The sequence below is a fragment of the Apis laboriosa genome, unplaced genomic scaffold, assembly GCF_014066325.1.
Source record: "Apis laboriosa isolate Shangri-la unplaced genomic scaffold, ASM1406632v1 scaffold9_cov152, whole genome shotgun sequence".
Taxonomy (NCBI): Eukaryota; Metazoa; Arthropoda; class Insecta; order Hymenoptera; family Apidae; genus Apis; species Apis laboriosa.
In genome coordinates this window covers 912,223-929,999 of record NW_025224966.1, presented here as the reverse complement: position 1 = coordinate 929,999, position 17,777 = coordinate 912,223, and the positions used below count along the sequence as shown (strand labels likewise).

General features: G+C 33.5%; 1 protein-coding gene across 2 annotated transcripts in view; it reads left to right on the top strand.

Annotated features, from left to right (window-relative positions):
• Positions 1 to 17,088, top strand: part of LOC122719988 (E3 ubiquitin-protein ligase MYLIP) — a 55,628-nt gene extending 38,540 nt beyond the window's left edge. Inside the window, exons 1-7 of one of the 2 annotated variants that reach the window (XM_043946356.1) lie at positions 2,383 to 2,643; positions 4,871 to 5,067; positions 12,492 to 12,732; positions 12,843 to 13,015; positions 13,300 to 13,516; positions 13,615 to 13,812; positions 13,879 to 17,088. In XM_043946356.1, coding sequence (XP_043802291.1) covers positions 2,620 to 2,643; positions 4,871 to 5,067; positions 12,492 to 12,732; positions 12,843 to 13,015; positions 13,300 to 13,516; positions 13,615 to 13,812; positions 13,879 to 14,211 — 1,383 coding nt within the window. In that variant the 5' untranslated portion in view covers positions 2,383 to 2,619 and the 3' untranslated portion in view covers positions 14,212 to 17,088. Of the gene's footprint in view, positions 1 to 2,382; positions 2,644 to 4,870; positions 5,068 to 12,491; positions 12,733 to 12,842; positions 13,016 to 13,299; positions 13,517 to 13,614; positions 13,813 to 13,878 lie in introns of those variants that run through there. The other variant, XM_043946355.1, reaches the window with a different exon arrangement.
• Positions 17,089 to 17,777: the final 689 nt, after the last annotated feature.

The window sequence follows — 17,777 nt, the reverse complement described above, 5'->3', positions numbered from 1 at the left end:
GAGATAATTTTAAGCAACATTTTCCTTTGCGAAAACTTTCGTTATGGCTTTGTTAACGAGTTATTAACAAAAAACATTGGCCAATTATGAAACAGCTTAGTCATGCCGTAACATTAATTATGTGCCACCGAATACAAACAAATCTAAGCAATATATCTCGAAAATATGTTGAATATTATATTTATTTATTTATTTATTGTTCGTGATATAATTCGATATAATTTTTTCGATAAGAAAATATTTATTATTTTTGATATGCTTGGACTTGTTCGTACTCAGTTGGCAACATGTCAATGCTACTATAACGGGTCGGCGAGGCTATATGCTTCTTGATCGGCCAATGTTTTTTTCTTAATAATTCGTTAACAAAGCCATAATAAAAGTTTTCATAAAGAAAAAGATTGCTTGAAATTATCTTAGGAATCTCTAGTTTATGCATATTCCATTTACATACATTTTTGGAACACCCTATATATTGATATACTTAGCAAGAAAAATAATTCCTGATGTTGAAAGAAAGTTCACGAGAAGAAAGATAAATAAGAGAATTGCACGCATCTCTCTAATCGAAATGAAAAATCTGCTTATTACAATTTCCATCGATGTCTTTGCTTTTGAAAGTTTGTTTCGATTTATTAAATATAAATCATCTTAAGTTATTTTCAAAACTATTCAAAATTTTTTTTCTACAAATGGAAATACCGGTGGAAAAATATCTCGTGATTTCCTTCGAAATAAAGTCTGTGCGTGGCACGATGCTCGTTTTTCGGTGGCGCACATACGCCCTCTCGACGAGAAGCGAAGAAATTTCTGGACAAAGCGATACGACTCTCGTTTGTCGTTGGCGCCATGTCGGATTAACGACGTTATTTCATTCGAGCCAAGCCGCGATATTAATTCTCGCGTCGCGAATACAAATTACTTCATTTTCGAGGAACTATTTTCACACCACGCTATTTCACGCACTTTCAACGAGTCTGACCTCGAGTCTAGCTATTGATAAACACGATCTCTGAAAATCTTTTTTTTTTCTAACACGCAATTCGATTTTTAGTGCAAAGTTTGAACGAAATTCAAGGCTGCTCAACACGCCACGCCGTCTCCGCGTTAACACGAAGCAACCGGCTTGAAACCACATTCATGCGGTTGCCAATGTGCACCTATTTCCCCCATGTACGTGTTAATTTTACACGGGCGTGTAATAATATCCCGTAGTTACGTAGTTATCCATTCTCTTTCAATTCCGCCCACACTTGATCTCTTTCATCGCGAGCCAAAACCAAAAGCTTGGTTGTTTTTCATTGAACCGCTAGAACCGCTCGCAATTGATCTTGTTTTCACGCAAAATCACAAAAGATTCCTGCTGCGATTCGACCGTTGTAATTTCACATTTCGCTCAATCGTTAATTCCACATAACGCCTTTGCTTTTCATTCGATCATTTAACGTTCGTACGTATCATTGAGCGAACAATTGAGTGAACAATGTTTGTATAACGTTTCCGTGCCTTTGTAAATTCGTTCTCTCTCTCGGTTTTTGCTCTCTNTCTCTCTCTCTCTCTCTCTCTCTCTCTCTCTCTCTCTCTCTCTCTCTCTCTCTCTCTCTCTCTTTCTCTCTTTCTCTCTTTCCATCGGTTTTCAATGGTGAAAAGCTTGTCTTCGCCTCGAAGATATCGCATCGGGGATTTTTCGAAAACGATCCACCGCGTCTGTGAATATTCATGAGCAGCAACGCGTCACCGTGACAGGTGTAGAGGGCTCGAGGGGATGTGAATACGTGTTGCACGGCAGATTCATCGAGAGAACTGATTTTCGCTACCTGGAATCACGCGATCGCGAGGATTATTTTTCAATAGAACAAATTTCCATCTAGCGGGTTAAATATCTCGATTTTTCTATTTTTTTTTTTTTTTTTTTTTTGTTTTTAGCTATTACATTATCTCCAAAGAGACTAAAATATTCGCGCCAAAGTTTTTTACTTTCACGAAATCTGCGATTCCACGATGTTTTCATATGAACTTGTGTAAATATACGGTGTATAAATATTTCAATCTAGAAGTTACTTTAAGAGTTACGCGAAGGGAAAAGGAGTTAAAACGGAAACGATCGTGTCGAAAAAAAAAAGAATCTGGAAAATTCTCGTGAAAATGTATACATATATATATATATATACTACTCCCGCTTAGAGGCTATAAATCAAACGAAAAAATCGTTGCCACGCTCCCAGATTCACGGATACGTGTTTCATAACTATACGCGAGTTTATTTCCATATGTCCTGCCCGTGTATACTAAAGAGACTAAAATATCGACCAGACACTCTGTGTGCCCCAGTTCGCTCAGAATTCTCGTGCAATTTCGTTGATATTTCGAAAAACGGTCGATGTTACGTACTGCGAAATTTCGTTTCTTCTTTCCACGTGTATTTTATTATTATTTTTTTTTTTTCTATTTTAAAAATTCTTTATTTAAAACCCCTGTTTTTACTTTTCTTATATAGCTTGGATTTATCAATTTTGCACGTAATGGATTGGATTTCTCTCCATGGATCGATGAAACGGAACTTGCTTAAATTTCTAATCGATTGTGGTAAATCGAAAACGAATTCGTCCATGGATTTGGATGTTTCTATTTCAGTGGGGACAGGTGATTTTTAGTGTTCGTCTAAAATTATTAAAACGGTTGAGATATATAATTTAAATTTCATTTTTCAAATAGCATTTTCAGCAGTTTACCTTTCCTTAGCGGCAATTTATGAGCGAGTTTTCCTCCAAACTCTCAATAGCAGTTACTCTACAGGCTATATAATAGAGATTACAATGGCGATGGCCACTTGACAAGTAACGCTTGCGCCAACCAAGGTTGCCCATTAACCCTGTTGAAAAAGTAACTGGTTATAAAAATTTTATTCGTAGCTATTGTAGTCGATCATCATATAATAACCTTGGAATTACAGTTATCCAAGATTAATCGATATTTTGAATAATAAATTATATTGAAGTAAGTTTTATTCTCAACTATTAAATTTTGCCCATCTATGGCAAGAGTGTCAATTGTCTTGCATTGAGTCTTGCAATAAAATTGCTTCAAGCAATCAACCAATCAATTTTAATTAAAACCAGTAAATATACGTAGTTTTATATATAATTGATCAGCCAATAAATTATTGAATTAACTTTATTCTTAATTTCAGTTGTTAAAAATTTCGTCTCGCCATCTCTGAACGACGAATGATCATCGCAAGGACGATTGTCATGGCGATATGACGAGAGCCCATCTCCATGCAAATCCATCCCTCATAATTCGGATTTTCGTCCAAGACGATTACTAGAGGGAGAGTTAAGATTCGCTACAATTTTCAAGACCGCCCTCTCCAACGCGGCCATTGCTCTTTTTCATCCCCTCTTAATTCGCATTTTCGTCGAGGACGATTACCTAGGGGGAGAACCAAGGCTCGTGATAATTTTCAAAATCGTCCTCCAACGCTGCCATTGCTCTTTTTCACTCTCTCTTTATTTTCCAAAATGATCCAAATGATCCAAAATAATCACCAGAGGGAGAATCTATGTTTACAAAATCGTCCTCCAACACGGCCATTGCTTTTCTTCCACCCCACTCTTAATTCGCATTTTTGTGATTATTTGGAAGGAAGCACCAAGTTTTCTAAACTATCCTCCAACATTGCTCTTTTTCCTTGATTACCTCAAGGAGGGAGAATTAAGAACCTGCGACGATTTTTACAATCAGAGTTTAGATCAGACTTCAGTTAAACGCAAGAGAAGTTCGTTTAGAACTCGTGGAATTCGGATCAATCAGCTGCAAAAACAATTAGAGCAGAATTGAGGCACTCCTTTTTGCTCGAAGTCACGCTTTGCTTGGTTTAAACAATTGCTCTTTGATTATTTTTTAAGTTCGATTCTCTATGAGAATCTTAATAGCGATTCTTTTTTTTTTTTTTTTAGATTTAAAAATGAACGAGCCATCATCAGTTGTATATCGTTTCGAGTTGAAACGTTAATGTTTGCGTTTTAAATAGAAGCTTCGTCCGATATTTATTCTCGTCAAAGAGTTCTCGACGAGAAAAAGACAGACACAAGGAAGACGCGGGCACTACGGAAAATTTATCGCTATCCAGCCAACCACCTCCGTCCTCCGTTCCCTCTTTCTCAAAGAGAATTATTCCTGTTGTCATACGTGTGACCGACTTTCCATCTGCTTCGAGGAGAAGAGCGAAGATAGAGAAATCCTGCGAGAGATAAAAAAGAGAGAGAGAGAGAGAGAGAGAGAGAGAGAGAGAGAGAGAAAAATAAAATAATAATTCGATCGAATCGTTGGAACCGAGTGCTGCTCTTCCATCCGGGCTGTCGCTTCTTATTTGCTCTGGAAGAGTAATATTTCAAAAGAATAACAGTGGACGTTGGCGTCTCTCTCTCTCTCTCTCTCTCTTTCTCAAATAAAATGTAATCGAAAGATAGGAAATAGATGATACCACTGTATATTATATCGGCGAATAACTGTGCCCCACGATTCACGTTGGAAATTATACCGGGGCAACTTTCTAAATTATTGGCTGGTAAATTTATTACACCGATTTATTCTCCGCCACGGTTTATTTTCCCGCGGATCGATCCGCGATTTCTCGATTAAATTTACGGATAAATCGGTTAATTATTATTCCAGAGGCGATCTGTATGGGGAAAAAGGAAAAAAAGAAAGTGGAAAAAATATTGACAAATTAATGTCCACGAATATCTGCGAATTGATATTTTTTTCCTTTTACTATTATATTTCGCGTCATCTCTGTAGGAGAGGGTATATAAATATTTTGAGATTTTGAGATGCCTAATAAAAATGGAATTTTTTTTTTTTACAGGCATGCGACTGTTTGGGCATTAGCAAGGAATGCGACTACTTTGGGCTGAAGTATCAGAACGCGAAGGGCGAGGAGCTCTGGTTGAATCTGAGGAATCCTATAGAGAGGCAAACAGGCGGCGGTGTGGCCCCGCTGAGATTCGCATTGAGGGTTAAGTTTTGGGTACCGCCTCACCTGTTGCTGCAAGAAGCTACCAGGTAAAAAAAAAAAAAAAAAAGGAAGAAAGAAACGTTTCTTCCCCTCCTACCCCTACGAAAGGAAAGGAAAGAACTGTTCTCCGCGAATCGCGTCCCCCTCGTATGGAATCTCGAAGGAATTCGAAATTCGCGTGTTATAACGAGGGTTATCATAAAACAAGAAAGAAAAATACCGACCTAGATACCCACGTGACCTAAATCCAGTGAAAATAATTTTTGTGAAAAGAATTTCCCTCCTCGAGTCGCGAGGGAGCAACCGAGATTTTTGACCGCTGGTGCTCGATGGATTGCCACTCGATCGATGGATCGGCGTTCTGTTTTCCGGGGCCGGTCAAGCACGTACGAAATTGCATCACCGAGCCCGAATTGGAAGATACCGATTGCAACGGATAATGCGATGAATATGGTATTCGAGTTATAACCGAAGATTGGGTATTGGCTCGACGAAACGAGGTAAACATCGAAAAGCGCGGATAGATCGAATCCATGTGCTGGTGGTACGTCGATGGTACGACGAAATTTGCGGTCGATTCGTGTCTGTGTGTGTGTACATATACATATGTGTGTGTGAATAGCTTCTGCTATTCAAGGTAAGCTAGGTCGTGATTAAACGTGGCCGAACCGGGTCGCGGGTAATTAATCGGCGGGTGCGAAAACCCAGCCTGTTCTCTCGGTTATGGAAGATTTCGTCGAAATCGTAATTCCAGTTTAATTCGCGGTGTAACTCGAATCCACGAATTTGTAAAGATAAACGGGGAGTTGTGCGACCGACACGGCGGATTAATTCGAGCGATAGTGTAAGGTTATGATGGACTAAGGATAATCGCGCCACCTGACGGGAAACTATACTTTCCGTTCTCGTCACGTCTCTTTCTTTCTGCGTTCACGGTGGTTGCTCGTGTCAATCGAATTAAATTTTTACAAAAGAAAAACTTCGAACTTTGAAGAAAAAGGAATCGGCCGAAATTTCTATTCTTAAACACGTGTTTCAACTGAGTGAGTGTTCCAGAATTTCATTAAGGCGTGTTTCGAATAAGGTTTTCGCATTTATCGAAATGGAAACGGAAAGAGATACACGAGGGTTTATTAATCCTATTCGTCACGACGAGATATCCTTGTCAGACGAATATCCTTGTCAGATTTGTATCGCACGAGACACTGCCTCGTCCTCAAAGTTTGATAATCTTTGATTAGCCTAAATCGATTATAGCGTAGCTAGAAGTGGGTCAATTTTGAAAGTTGAAAAAGACGGACACTTCCACGTTTCCCATTATACTTTCTCGTTGTCTCGATAATCCGTGTCGAGGACAATTATAACTAACGAGAATTATATCGCGAAATTTTGTTGATGAGAATAACGAAATATTTTTCTCCTCCACTCTCTTTTTTTTTTTTTTTACACGCGTGAAGAATTAATCGTCTCGATCCTCGACGATTATATAATAAACGACCCGTCCTCGTACATACAATTGGCGCTCTCGCATAACCGAATCCCGGAAATATAAAATAAAGGCGGTGATAGCTGGAGCAAAATGGAATGGGGGGAGGTGAGGAGGGGGGGAGTTTAGATTTGGCGCTTGCTCGGGTTGTATAAATCAAACTTGTTACAATGCTATTGTCAGGAAATGTAGCGAGTTTTCCATGTACGTAGGTACGCGTGACAGCCTCGTTCTCCGATATTGAATATCGCAGAAACAATAGTTTCGTTTCCATCTCGTAAATCCGTTTCCACCACGGGATTTTCAACTTTTCACATCTTATTAACACCGTATTGTATTCGATGATAAAAATGTATTTAAAAAAAAAAAAAATGTACTTTCGTTGAAGTTCATTTGTGATCTCGTAAAGAATCTCGTAAATCGATTCCAATAGAAATTTTCATATCTTATTAAGGCGTTTATCGTGCTCGTACATTTGTGAATAAAAATGTGTTGACAAAGTGTATTTACAAAGTTGTGTAGATAGTAGAAAGAATGGAAGATTCATTAGAGTTCGTTTCAATCACAAATTCATTTCAATAGAAATTTTCATATCTTATTGTACTCCTTTGATAATGAAAATATATTAACAAAGTATATTTACGTTATGAGATAGTATTATAGAAAGAACTAAGAAAATGGATAGATTCGTTAGAATTGGTTCGTTTCAATCTTAAATCCATTTCAGTAGAAATTTTCATATTTTATTAATATTTATTATCCTCGTTCAGTGATAAAAATATATAGGATAGATTAAAGAATTTGTTTCAAATACAAGTCCATTCTAGTAGAAATTTTCAATTTTTCATATTTTATTAATGCTTAATTTATTGTCTTATTTTGATGATAAAAATATATTAATAAAAAGTATACTTATGTGATAAAATGCTAAAGAAAGGATTAATCCAATAGAAATTTTCAATTTTTCATATCTTATTCAACAATTAATCTATTGTTTTTATTCGATGATATAAATAGATTAATAAAAACTTATGTTAATGATAAAATAATGAAGAACAAATACGTTTCAGTAAAAATTTTCATATCTTATCAATGTCTATTATCTTTATTCAATGATAAAAATATATTAATAAAAAGTATATTTATGTTATAAACTACTAAAGAAAGGAATCATTTCAGTAGAAATTTTTATTCATATTATATCAATCTCAAATCCATTCTAGTAGAAATTTTCAATTTTTCATATCTTATTAATACTTAATCTATTGTCTTCTTTTGATAATAAAAATATACTAATAAAAAGTATACTTATATTATAAAATAATAAAGAAAGGGTTAATTCCAGTAGAAATTTTCATATTTTATTCATATTATATCAATCTTAAATCATTTATAATCTTAAATCCATTTTAGTGGAAATTTTCAATTTTTCATATCTTATTCAACAATTAATCTATTGCTTTCATTCGATCATAAATAGATTAATAAAAACTTATGTTAATAATAAAATAATGAAAAACAAATACGTTTCAGTAAAAATTTTCATATCTTATCAATTGCCTATTGTCTTCATTCAATGATAAAAATATATTAATAAATGTATATTTATGTTATAAACTAGTAAAGAAAGGAGTTATTCCAGTAAAAATTTTTATTCATATTATATCAATCTTAAATCCATTTTAGTGGAAATTTTCAAATCTTATTATTAATTAATCTATTGTCTTCATTCAATGATAAAAATATATTAATAAAAAGTATATGAAATTATATGAAGTGTATGAAATAGTAAAGAAAGAATACATTCCAATAGAAATTTTCATATCTTATTAACTTATTGTCTCCATTTCAATTTCATATCTTATTAACAATTTTATATATTATTATTATATCTTATTATTGTCTTATTAATGTATTGTCTCCATTCGACGATAAAAATGTATTAACAAAGTATGCTTAGTTATAAAACTAGTTATAAAACAGTAAAAAGAATAAATAAGAAAGAAATGGATGGAGTAAAAAAGTTCAATAGAAATTTTCAACTTTCCATATCTTGTTATTAATAACTATTGTCCTCGTTCGAAAAATAATTAAAAAATAAACTTATGAAATGGTAAAGAAAGAATAAATTCCTTAAAATTCGTTCGTTACAATAATCTCGTTTCATTCTCAATTTCATTCCACTAGAAATTTTCATATCTTATTAACGTCTATTGTCCTCGTTCTATGATTCCTATTAACGAAACCTATTTACTTATGCAATAAGTAAAAATAATAAAAAGGATATAGGAAGTTAAAGGATTCGTTAGAGTTGCACGATATAATTTCGCTCGTTTGCGAATCGTCCCTTTCTTCGAGAGCAATCTAACTTTGCACGGAACGCGCGGCCAGCATTCGTCGTTTTTCCTAAATGCTGAAATTGCGAAATGTCGTCCACGCGTGTCGACTAATTGAAATTTATAACGTCGAAACAAGTGGACTGTCCATAAATACATTTTGCCCGAAATTTCGTCACTTTTGCTTCGTCGATCGACAAACAAAAGAAATAAACTAGACTAGATCATTAATAATAAAAGAAACGCGTCTGTTTTTTAGTTTTTGAAAACAAAGTTTTTAAATTTTTACGTTAAAACAAACGTAAAAGTTGATATGTAAATAGCGTAAGCTCATTTATCAAGTTATTAGCAATTTAAATTGAAACATTGGATGAAACGAGTAGAGGAACAATGGCGGTATCAAACATAACCAAACATAAACGAAGCGATCTCGTTCTCTTTTTTCGCAAATAACTTAATAAATAAGCCTTGACCGATATTTCTGTCACGCCAACATTTTCTTTCGTAAACTGTTATGGAATCGAATCTCTTCAGAACTCGGAGATCTGAGAAAACGTATTAACACACTCCGCGCATAGTTTGATTTGCAGAAGTTTGACCGTAATAGTTATATTCGGAATAATGGAATAAAGGGTCGGTGAATCTTGACTAAGGTTCTCTAAGGTAACACTGGTCTAAATTCTGGAGAACTAACCTTAAGGGAGAGTAAGTTCGAAAGCCGCGAGTATGTGTAGCCAGGTTGCACGAACTGGCTAGTATTTTCACGTTCAGACGTTTCAATGGTCTCTGCTTGAAACTCGGTCAGAGATAACTTCGAGAAAGTTAGATTTTGCAAGTAAAATCTAAACGCGTAATTAATCGCGAAAAACCCTATCTGCTGTCATCTGATCGAAAATCGTTAGAAAATGAAAGCAAGGAACGAACGGTGTGCACAGGTAGAAACTTCGTGTCCCACTTTTGTTCCGGAAGTAGAAATAATTTATTTAATTTATTCAATCGCGATAAATGGTTGTTAATGGTCGTTTTCCAGACACTGTCGGACGAGATAGACTCGTGGAAAAGATTTCACGATGGTGGCAAAGCTGTAAATCTGCCAACAATACTGGGAAATAGAGTGGAATACTTGTAAAAGTGGCATTGGTGCAAAGTTTGGCGATAACTTAGCGCTTCGAACAATAGATATCGAAACATGGAATACTCATTCACTCCCATTTATGAAATTTAACAAAATACGAAAATATTTTTGACAAATGGATACAAATTTTTACGTTTTATCGCCTCGGCCGAGGCGATAAACTTGCCAAACGTAAAGTAATGGAACGTTTTATCGTTATAACTTCGTAATATTTTTTTTCTGTTTACCTCTTAAAAAATTCTATCTATTAAAAAATTATCGAAATGGAAGTTACGAGATTATAATTCGATGCGAAGCGCGAAAATTCACGTTAAGAATGATTACGAATCCATTAAACTTCTCTGTATATTTTTCAGGTATCCCCCTTCGGGGGAAGTTTTGATATTAAACTACTCGTTGCACGCTTCAGTTTGCTTCGAGTTCTCTAAATATTTTTAAATACCCAGAAGCTGTTTGCCATTCTCGAGAATCAATGTCCGGGGGTTAAGCGGTTGGTTAGTTTATTCGTGTATCTCGTTTCTAAGTGTATAAAGTTTTTGCGCAGTTCAACTTTTAACAAACGACGTCTTAAACATTTCCTTCCTTTTTTGCCGTATTTCACTGTAAGAAATAGGAAAACGCGTCTTGCCTGGCGAACTTGTAAAGAAAAAAAGGCGGAAACCTTATCTCGTCTCGTTATCTTATTATTTGTTGATCCGTTTATTAGCACTAGAGATATAATGGCAAATAAAATTTAGTTCACGAGTTAATAAGTTGCGTATATATATATAAAATAATAATATGAAATAACTATAAAAAGAAAAGAATTTAGATACGTGTAATTTCGATGTTTCTAATTATTTACAATTGATGAAACAATAACGAAAGAAAATTTATATCGAACGACTCGTCCATCGAAGAAAAATAACACCGAGAAATTTGTCTGAAGTATAAAGTAAAAATTTACGCCTCGAGATGACGCTAAGAACCGATATGAAGGTCGATAAGAGAAGTGTAAGCGAGACATCTTTAGTTGTAAATTGAAAACAAAAACTTTTTCGATTACGATTCTTTATCATGATTCTATTTTCTTCTCGATTATTGTAAATAATATTCATAAAAAATGAATAACGGAAAAATAATTGCAATAACAATTATAAATCGAGGACGAAATAAAAGATAACGGGATATGGTAAGAGTTGAATCAAGAATTTCGCGAATTTTACGTTAAAATTAAACCGTTCAGAATTTCCGAATTAAATGATATCAATAATAAATCGAATTCCATGATTGATCGTTATAACCACATCCGAAAATTAAATTTAAGTAATATTATTATTTTCTCCACTCTCTTCTCGCATAATATCCCGAAATATCGATCGGCTGTGTGTGCGTAAAATAACTTTCGAATAACCTCTAAACGATGTTAATTTTTTACTTTAAAAAATTTTACTCTCCACGTGACTTTCAAATGACTCACAAGTGACCTTGATCTTTTGACCTTTCGAATAATATGATCTTAATTTTAATATCTATTTTGAATAGAATAATTTCAATATTGTTCCAAGTTCTAAAGAAGAACGTATCAAAAGAGATAATAATGCTATAACAGATGTTCAATTGTACAAGACGATTATCGCTTAGACGAAAATACGAGCATATTCTCTGATACAACTTCGTCAACGAATTTTCTAATAATTAATTCGTCGAAAATTTATTTATCGATGATCAATATCAAAATACTCGGTATTCGGTATATTTATCGAAATCGTATCGAAATCCAAACTGTTAGAGCATCCATGTAGCGTTAAACAGCGAACATAATTCTCGATATATGTAAATTTATACTTTCAACGATCGCATAATCTCGCGATATTTGACTCGGTCAATTTAATCGGAAACTTAACCAAATCCATTTCACTAATTTACAAGAATAGATTGTTTGAATTCGATTTGACAAATGATCCCTTCCCGGTAAGTTCGATTTAAACCGATAACTCGATCTCGATAATGTCTGCCGATTGTTGTATCGATTCGGTCGATACGTATGCCATGCGTCACGTGGAACTTTTCGAATGACGGCAAACTTCATAGGAGAACGATGCTTCAAAATCGAGACGATGCACTATATGTCACGACATTATACGTATATCTTTATACATTTCCTTCCACGAGAGAGTACATTTTGCCGAGTAATTCAATCGTGTTTAGTCGTTCATTTGCAATCGAGGTAACTTCATTGGCAAACGCGAGGAACATTCGTATCGAAGTTTACCCTTCAACCGTGCGGTTCGAATTTGGCTAAATTCATCGAAACTCTGTGTCAATTTCGATCAACCGTTAAATTCGAAGGAAATGTTGCGAACCGCGTATCGCATCGATCCAGTTTCTCTGATGATGTTCGATTTGTTGTCGTATCGTGGAAACGAATTCGATACAAATTAATTCGAAATTAATTTATTTATATATTTATTTATTTTTTTTGTTTTCTTCTTCTAATTCAATTAACCAATCGATACACTTGTTTGATTGCAGGCATCAATTCTACTTGCACTCTCGCCTCGAGCTCCTCGAAGGTAGGCTAAAAGTGGCGGATTGGAGTTCGGTGGTGCGTTTGGTTGCTTGGATAGCGCAAGCTGATATCGGTGATTATGATCCACTTTCGCCACCGAACGCGCTATACTCGCAATGCTGTCAAATTCAACCGGTGGAACGATGCGAATCGAAACCGCAGGATCTTATTCACCGGATAGTACAACAACACAAAGAAATGAAGGTGACTCGCCTCGATCATTTTCTTCCTTTCCAACCTTTGAACACACGGTTATAAAAATATAATGATAAAACGCGATAAATTCACTTATTCATTTTCCTTTCTCTGTTAAGGGAATGAAACCTTCCACGGCGGAATATTGGCTGTTAAAAGAGGTATCTAATTTGGATACGTTCGGCCAGGAGATGTTTCACAACACTAAATTTGGGTACAACGGAGTGTCGATGATCGGAGTCGGGCCGCATGGTATCACGGTTTATCGTAATCGCGACGAAGAAACGCAAAAGTACGTACAACGATTGCTCGATAATAAACGTACGATTAAAACGAGCTGTTCCCGTTCTTGGCTAACTTGATTCTTGATCGGTAAGAAATTGGGTGAATCGGATAAACACGTTGGAAAAACACGTTGGAAATTATTCGAATCGGGTATAGCGTGTATTTGCCATTCTCGATAAAGAGAACGGCCACCCAAGAATCTCTATCACCGCTATCTGCGCTTTATTTGCGCTCTCGGTGGTTATCGACTTTTTACAACGACGTAACAATGTCTTTTTCTTTGTTTTACAGCATACCGTACACAGCGATACAGAGTGCAACGTCCCAACGTCGAATGTTCCATTTGGTTTATCTTTCCCTCGATGGCGAGGAGACATCGTTAAATTTCAAATTAGATTCGAGTCAATCCGCCAGCGGATTGTATCGTGCGATCACCGAGAAGCATGCGTTTTACAGTTGCGAAACAGTGAGGAGCGCGGTTACCGCCCAATTTATACGCGACTTGAAGGTATCCCTTTGGACGATTATTGTTGACTGTATCGAGGAAAATGTGATAAAAGAAATAGAAGAGAAAATTCGTTTCCATTAATTGCTCGTTTTTCGCAGGGCACTATAATCTCGATATTCAACGAGGATTCGACGTTAGGAAAGAAATACGTGTTCGATATCCGTAGAACGTGCCGAGAGGTGTACGACAACGCGCGACGAGCTCTATACTGCGAGGCTGCGACCGTTACTTTGCCAGAGGAGAAGGAAATTTTGGAGAAACACGATTGCGGGGATTGCGAGGAGCCCAAATGCAAGGTATCGAAGAGCAATCAATCGAAGAAAAAAGGAAGAATAATTTTTTTAATATCGTTCAATTTGCAGGAATCTCGAGAATGTCTAGCAAAATTATTGGACGCGATGCTATGCCGCATTTGCATGGATCGCAGTTTCGACACCGCCTTGTTTCCGTGCGGGCACGCGGTCGCGTGTTTGGATTGCGCCAGACGGTGCGAACGTTGTCCCCTTTGTCGAGCTGATATCGACCATTGTCGGACGATATATCTTCCGATCGAGTTAACCCACGTCGATAAGCACAATCCAAAATTGCTCTCGGAATCCATCGAGCCTAGTTACAGTAATTCTTCTGCGGAGGAGATTCAAAAGAGAGTTTTGGCAACTGAAAGCTTGATGGTGGTAAACAGTAATGATATTTGAGAGCATCGCCATACCAAATTCGATACTTTTCAAAAGTTCTTCTTTAAAATTTTCGCTTGTCAGGTTGCGAAAACATTGTATTGAGTTTCACTCTTGACTCATTTACTCTCGTATACTTTCTCTACCTCTTTTGCTATCTATATATAATTATTTTTATTATTTGTCTTTTAAATTTGTTATTCTTCTCTTCTTTTAATCTACATTAACTGAGAAGATTGAATTATTTTTCTTTTTACGCGTGTTGGAAATATCAAATAATCATTTTCTTGCTCTATTTTGAGTTCCTGTTATCTATACTGAAAAAAAAAAAAAAAAAAATCATTATTTTCTGGACATTGTGAAATATTACGCATTTCCGCAGCAATGAAAGAATCATTCATTCTTCTTATTCTATTATTGAATTTTTTCCTTTTCTTTGCTTATTGCTTTTTTAATATTATAAAAATTTAAATAATTCGTTAAAACTGTGATGAAGAAACGCGAGTTCGTTGATAATGTTCATGAAATTACAGTAGTAGGATTCCATTTATTTGAATATATTTAGGATAAACAGTTCGTGTAAGTAAAATTTAAATTAAAAAACGAGATTTAAATATGATAAAAATGATAGAATTTTTCATATTCAAGTAAGTGAATTCAATCGGCAGGAATTCGCAAATAAAAATAAATGGAATCCTATTATATTATCGTTTAGACATTTATCCAACTATTTATAACAATATTAAAATGTTAATAATAATGTTATTGATACTTCTTAATTGAATAACAACGATTATCGATACTATTTTTTAATTGTGCGACCGAAAAGTGCTATTAGCAGCATTGATCTTTGAAAAACAATGCTGCTGTTATTTTCAAGAAAAAGTAGTACAATTCATTTTATTGAAAAATTTAATGCACCGTATATAGATTTCTTTTTAATAACAATCGGACCAACGACTTTTTTTTTCCTTTTAATTAACAGTTGTTTACGATACTTCTTGATACTTTTGTTCCTCTTAGATGTAGTTAATGTATATTCTTTTTTTCTTGTATGTTTAAACTTTCACTTAGATATAACGTCGGGGCATTGGGGTGAAGATTTTTTATTAAAACCAGTGACCCTAACGTGACTGTATTTTTAATATAGTGTACGTTATTCATTATGCATATGCAGAATCGTTTACAAAACGACTGCTATAATATTTCTTTTTATAGAGGATGTTTCATTTAAAAGGAACTTGAATCTCAAATCGTTTGACGTTACCCTTTACTCCATAGTGCAATGAAGTTTTGTTTATTGAAATGAAGAATTGTTTATAAATAAAAAAAATTAATATTTTTACAATTATGTTCTTACTAATAATATATTTATAGTTATGTACTTCGATGAACCAACTATAACGGATAACGTATTAAAAATTGTTCCTTTTCTGAAGCATCTTGTACAAGAAGGAAAACTTGTTACGGTAATATCTGTTTATATGTACATAAGAAATGAGATAACCCACGATAGGGTCAAGCGACTAAAGGTCACGAGCTCACCAAATGTCAAATCTGATTTATCAAACTCAGTGCAAATCATGTTTTAAGTAAGAGAATCGTAATTAAAGAAATACGTATTTATATATATTGTATAATATGTATTTATATATACATTTACATATATATGTATATATATACATATTAATCGATGTATTTTACATGCAAGAGATAATTAATATGTTATCGATGGTAGTTCGTTTCCAAAGGAGTACATGAAAAAAGGCTGTTTCCGTATCGAAAGAAAAAAGAATGAAAATATTATTGTATTATTTATATTACCTTTTGACAAGATAATTCATTCTTCTTTCTCATCCTTAACCCTTTTATCGTTACCATCATCGAAAACTCGGCGTATCAAAGATGCTTAACTAACATTTATAAATAGCATTTCATGAGTTTTGGATGTGTGTTGAAATGAAGAATATTAGGGAGAATGAAAGACAAAGAAATTATTATAGTCATTCATCAATGCAAAACAGATCTAGTTTATAATTATTTATAAGAAAAAGGATAATAGCATAAGGTAACGTGTAGTCGTAACGTAATCCCCTCTTTTCTTGACATTTTTAGCACTTTATATCTCTAATCTATATTTCATTTAATTTCTTTAGTATTTTTGTATATTGTTGTTAAGAAAATGGTGATTACGCTGCTTCTCTAAGTCAAATATCGATTCAAAGAATTCTATAAAAACGCAAATGTAATAGATTAAACTCAAAATATCAAGATTAAATTTAATATTAAATTCAAAATTGAGATAGTATATTGGTGCAATATCGTATGATATATTTTTACATCATAGGCAGAAATAAAAATACTTTTTTTTTCAAAATTTTCTAAATCATTTCTAAATCATATTATTGACAATTAACGTCAGTAGGTTTTTACGCACTAAAATATGGAAAGCAAGCCTATGAAAAAGAATTTTATAAATACCATAAATATAATTATTTATAATCTATGGTCTTCAGCATAAAAACGATTTGTACCACTGCTATACGTTTATTCGATATTTGTAAGTTTAATAATAATTATAAGGATAGCACCGTTATAATAATAAAAACAAATATTTGTGATTAACTCTCTGTATAAATGCGAAAAAATTAAAAATCAAGTAGTTGTTAGATCTGGATAATAGGAGTGAAAGATATATCGGAGAGAATGAATTTCTAAGAATTATCATTTGCAAAGAGTATTTTTAAAGTATTTCCAATTATTTTTAGTATTATATCAGGATTCCACTTTAATAGTGGTGTACACATATGAGAAATCAATACACTCTATAAAAACTAATTTTTAGCATTATAAAGATACAATGTCCCAACCTGTTGATTAAATACTATAAAATATCAATTGTTGTATGTCTTTTATTTGTATTTACTCTATGCCTGTTCCCAATTCTTAAAAAATGCAAATGAAAACATTGCTTTCATATTACATCGAAATTACTTTGATAGTATCAATATGTAAATAAATATAACATGATAAATACAATATGTTAGCTATTAAGTTGATTACTTACTCAATATTTTTATTATTTTTAGCGAATTATGTTAAATGGAAAGTTCAATGTACATATCGCTTGCAAGATTAAATTGATCTTTTACTTCCTTACTTTTTATTTTGATAATTATGTTGATATGATTAATAGTTTTAATCTTACGACGTAAATAAATCAAAAGTTTGAAATTAAAACTTTTTAGAATTAAAAACAAAAATCTACAATGACATAAACGTTATATAATTAAAAAAATATATTAATATATTTATTATTTGTTGGTTATTTTATTAATAATTTAATTTTTTAATTATTCAAACTTATGTTTTATATTTTAAAATACTTTAATCAATTTGGACAATTTATAGAATTCTATGATATTTTATTGATATTTAAGAAATCACTTGTACCAGAATTTAAATCTATGTTAATTAAATTTATATTTCAAAATTTTTTATATAATAGTTATGAAAAAGAAAAATAAAATAAATAACAAATAGTAGATGTTAATGATAGAAATTAACATGGTTTAATGAAAAAATTT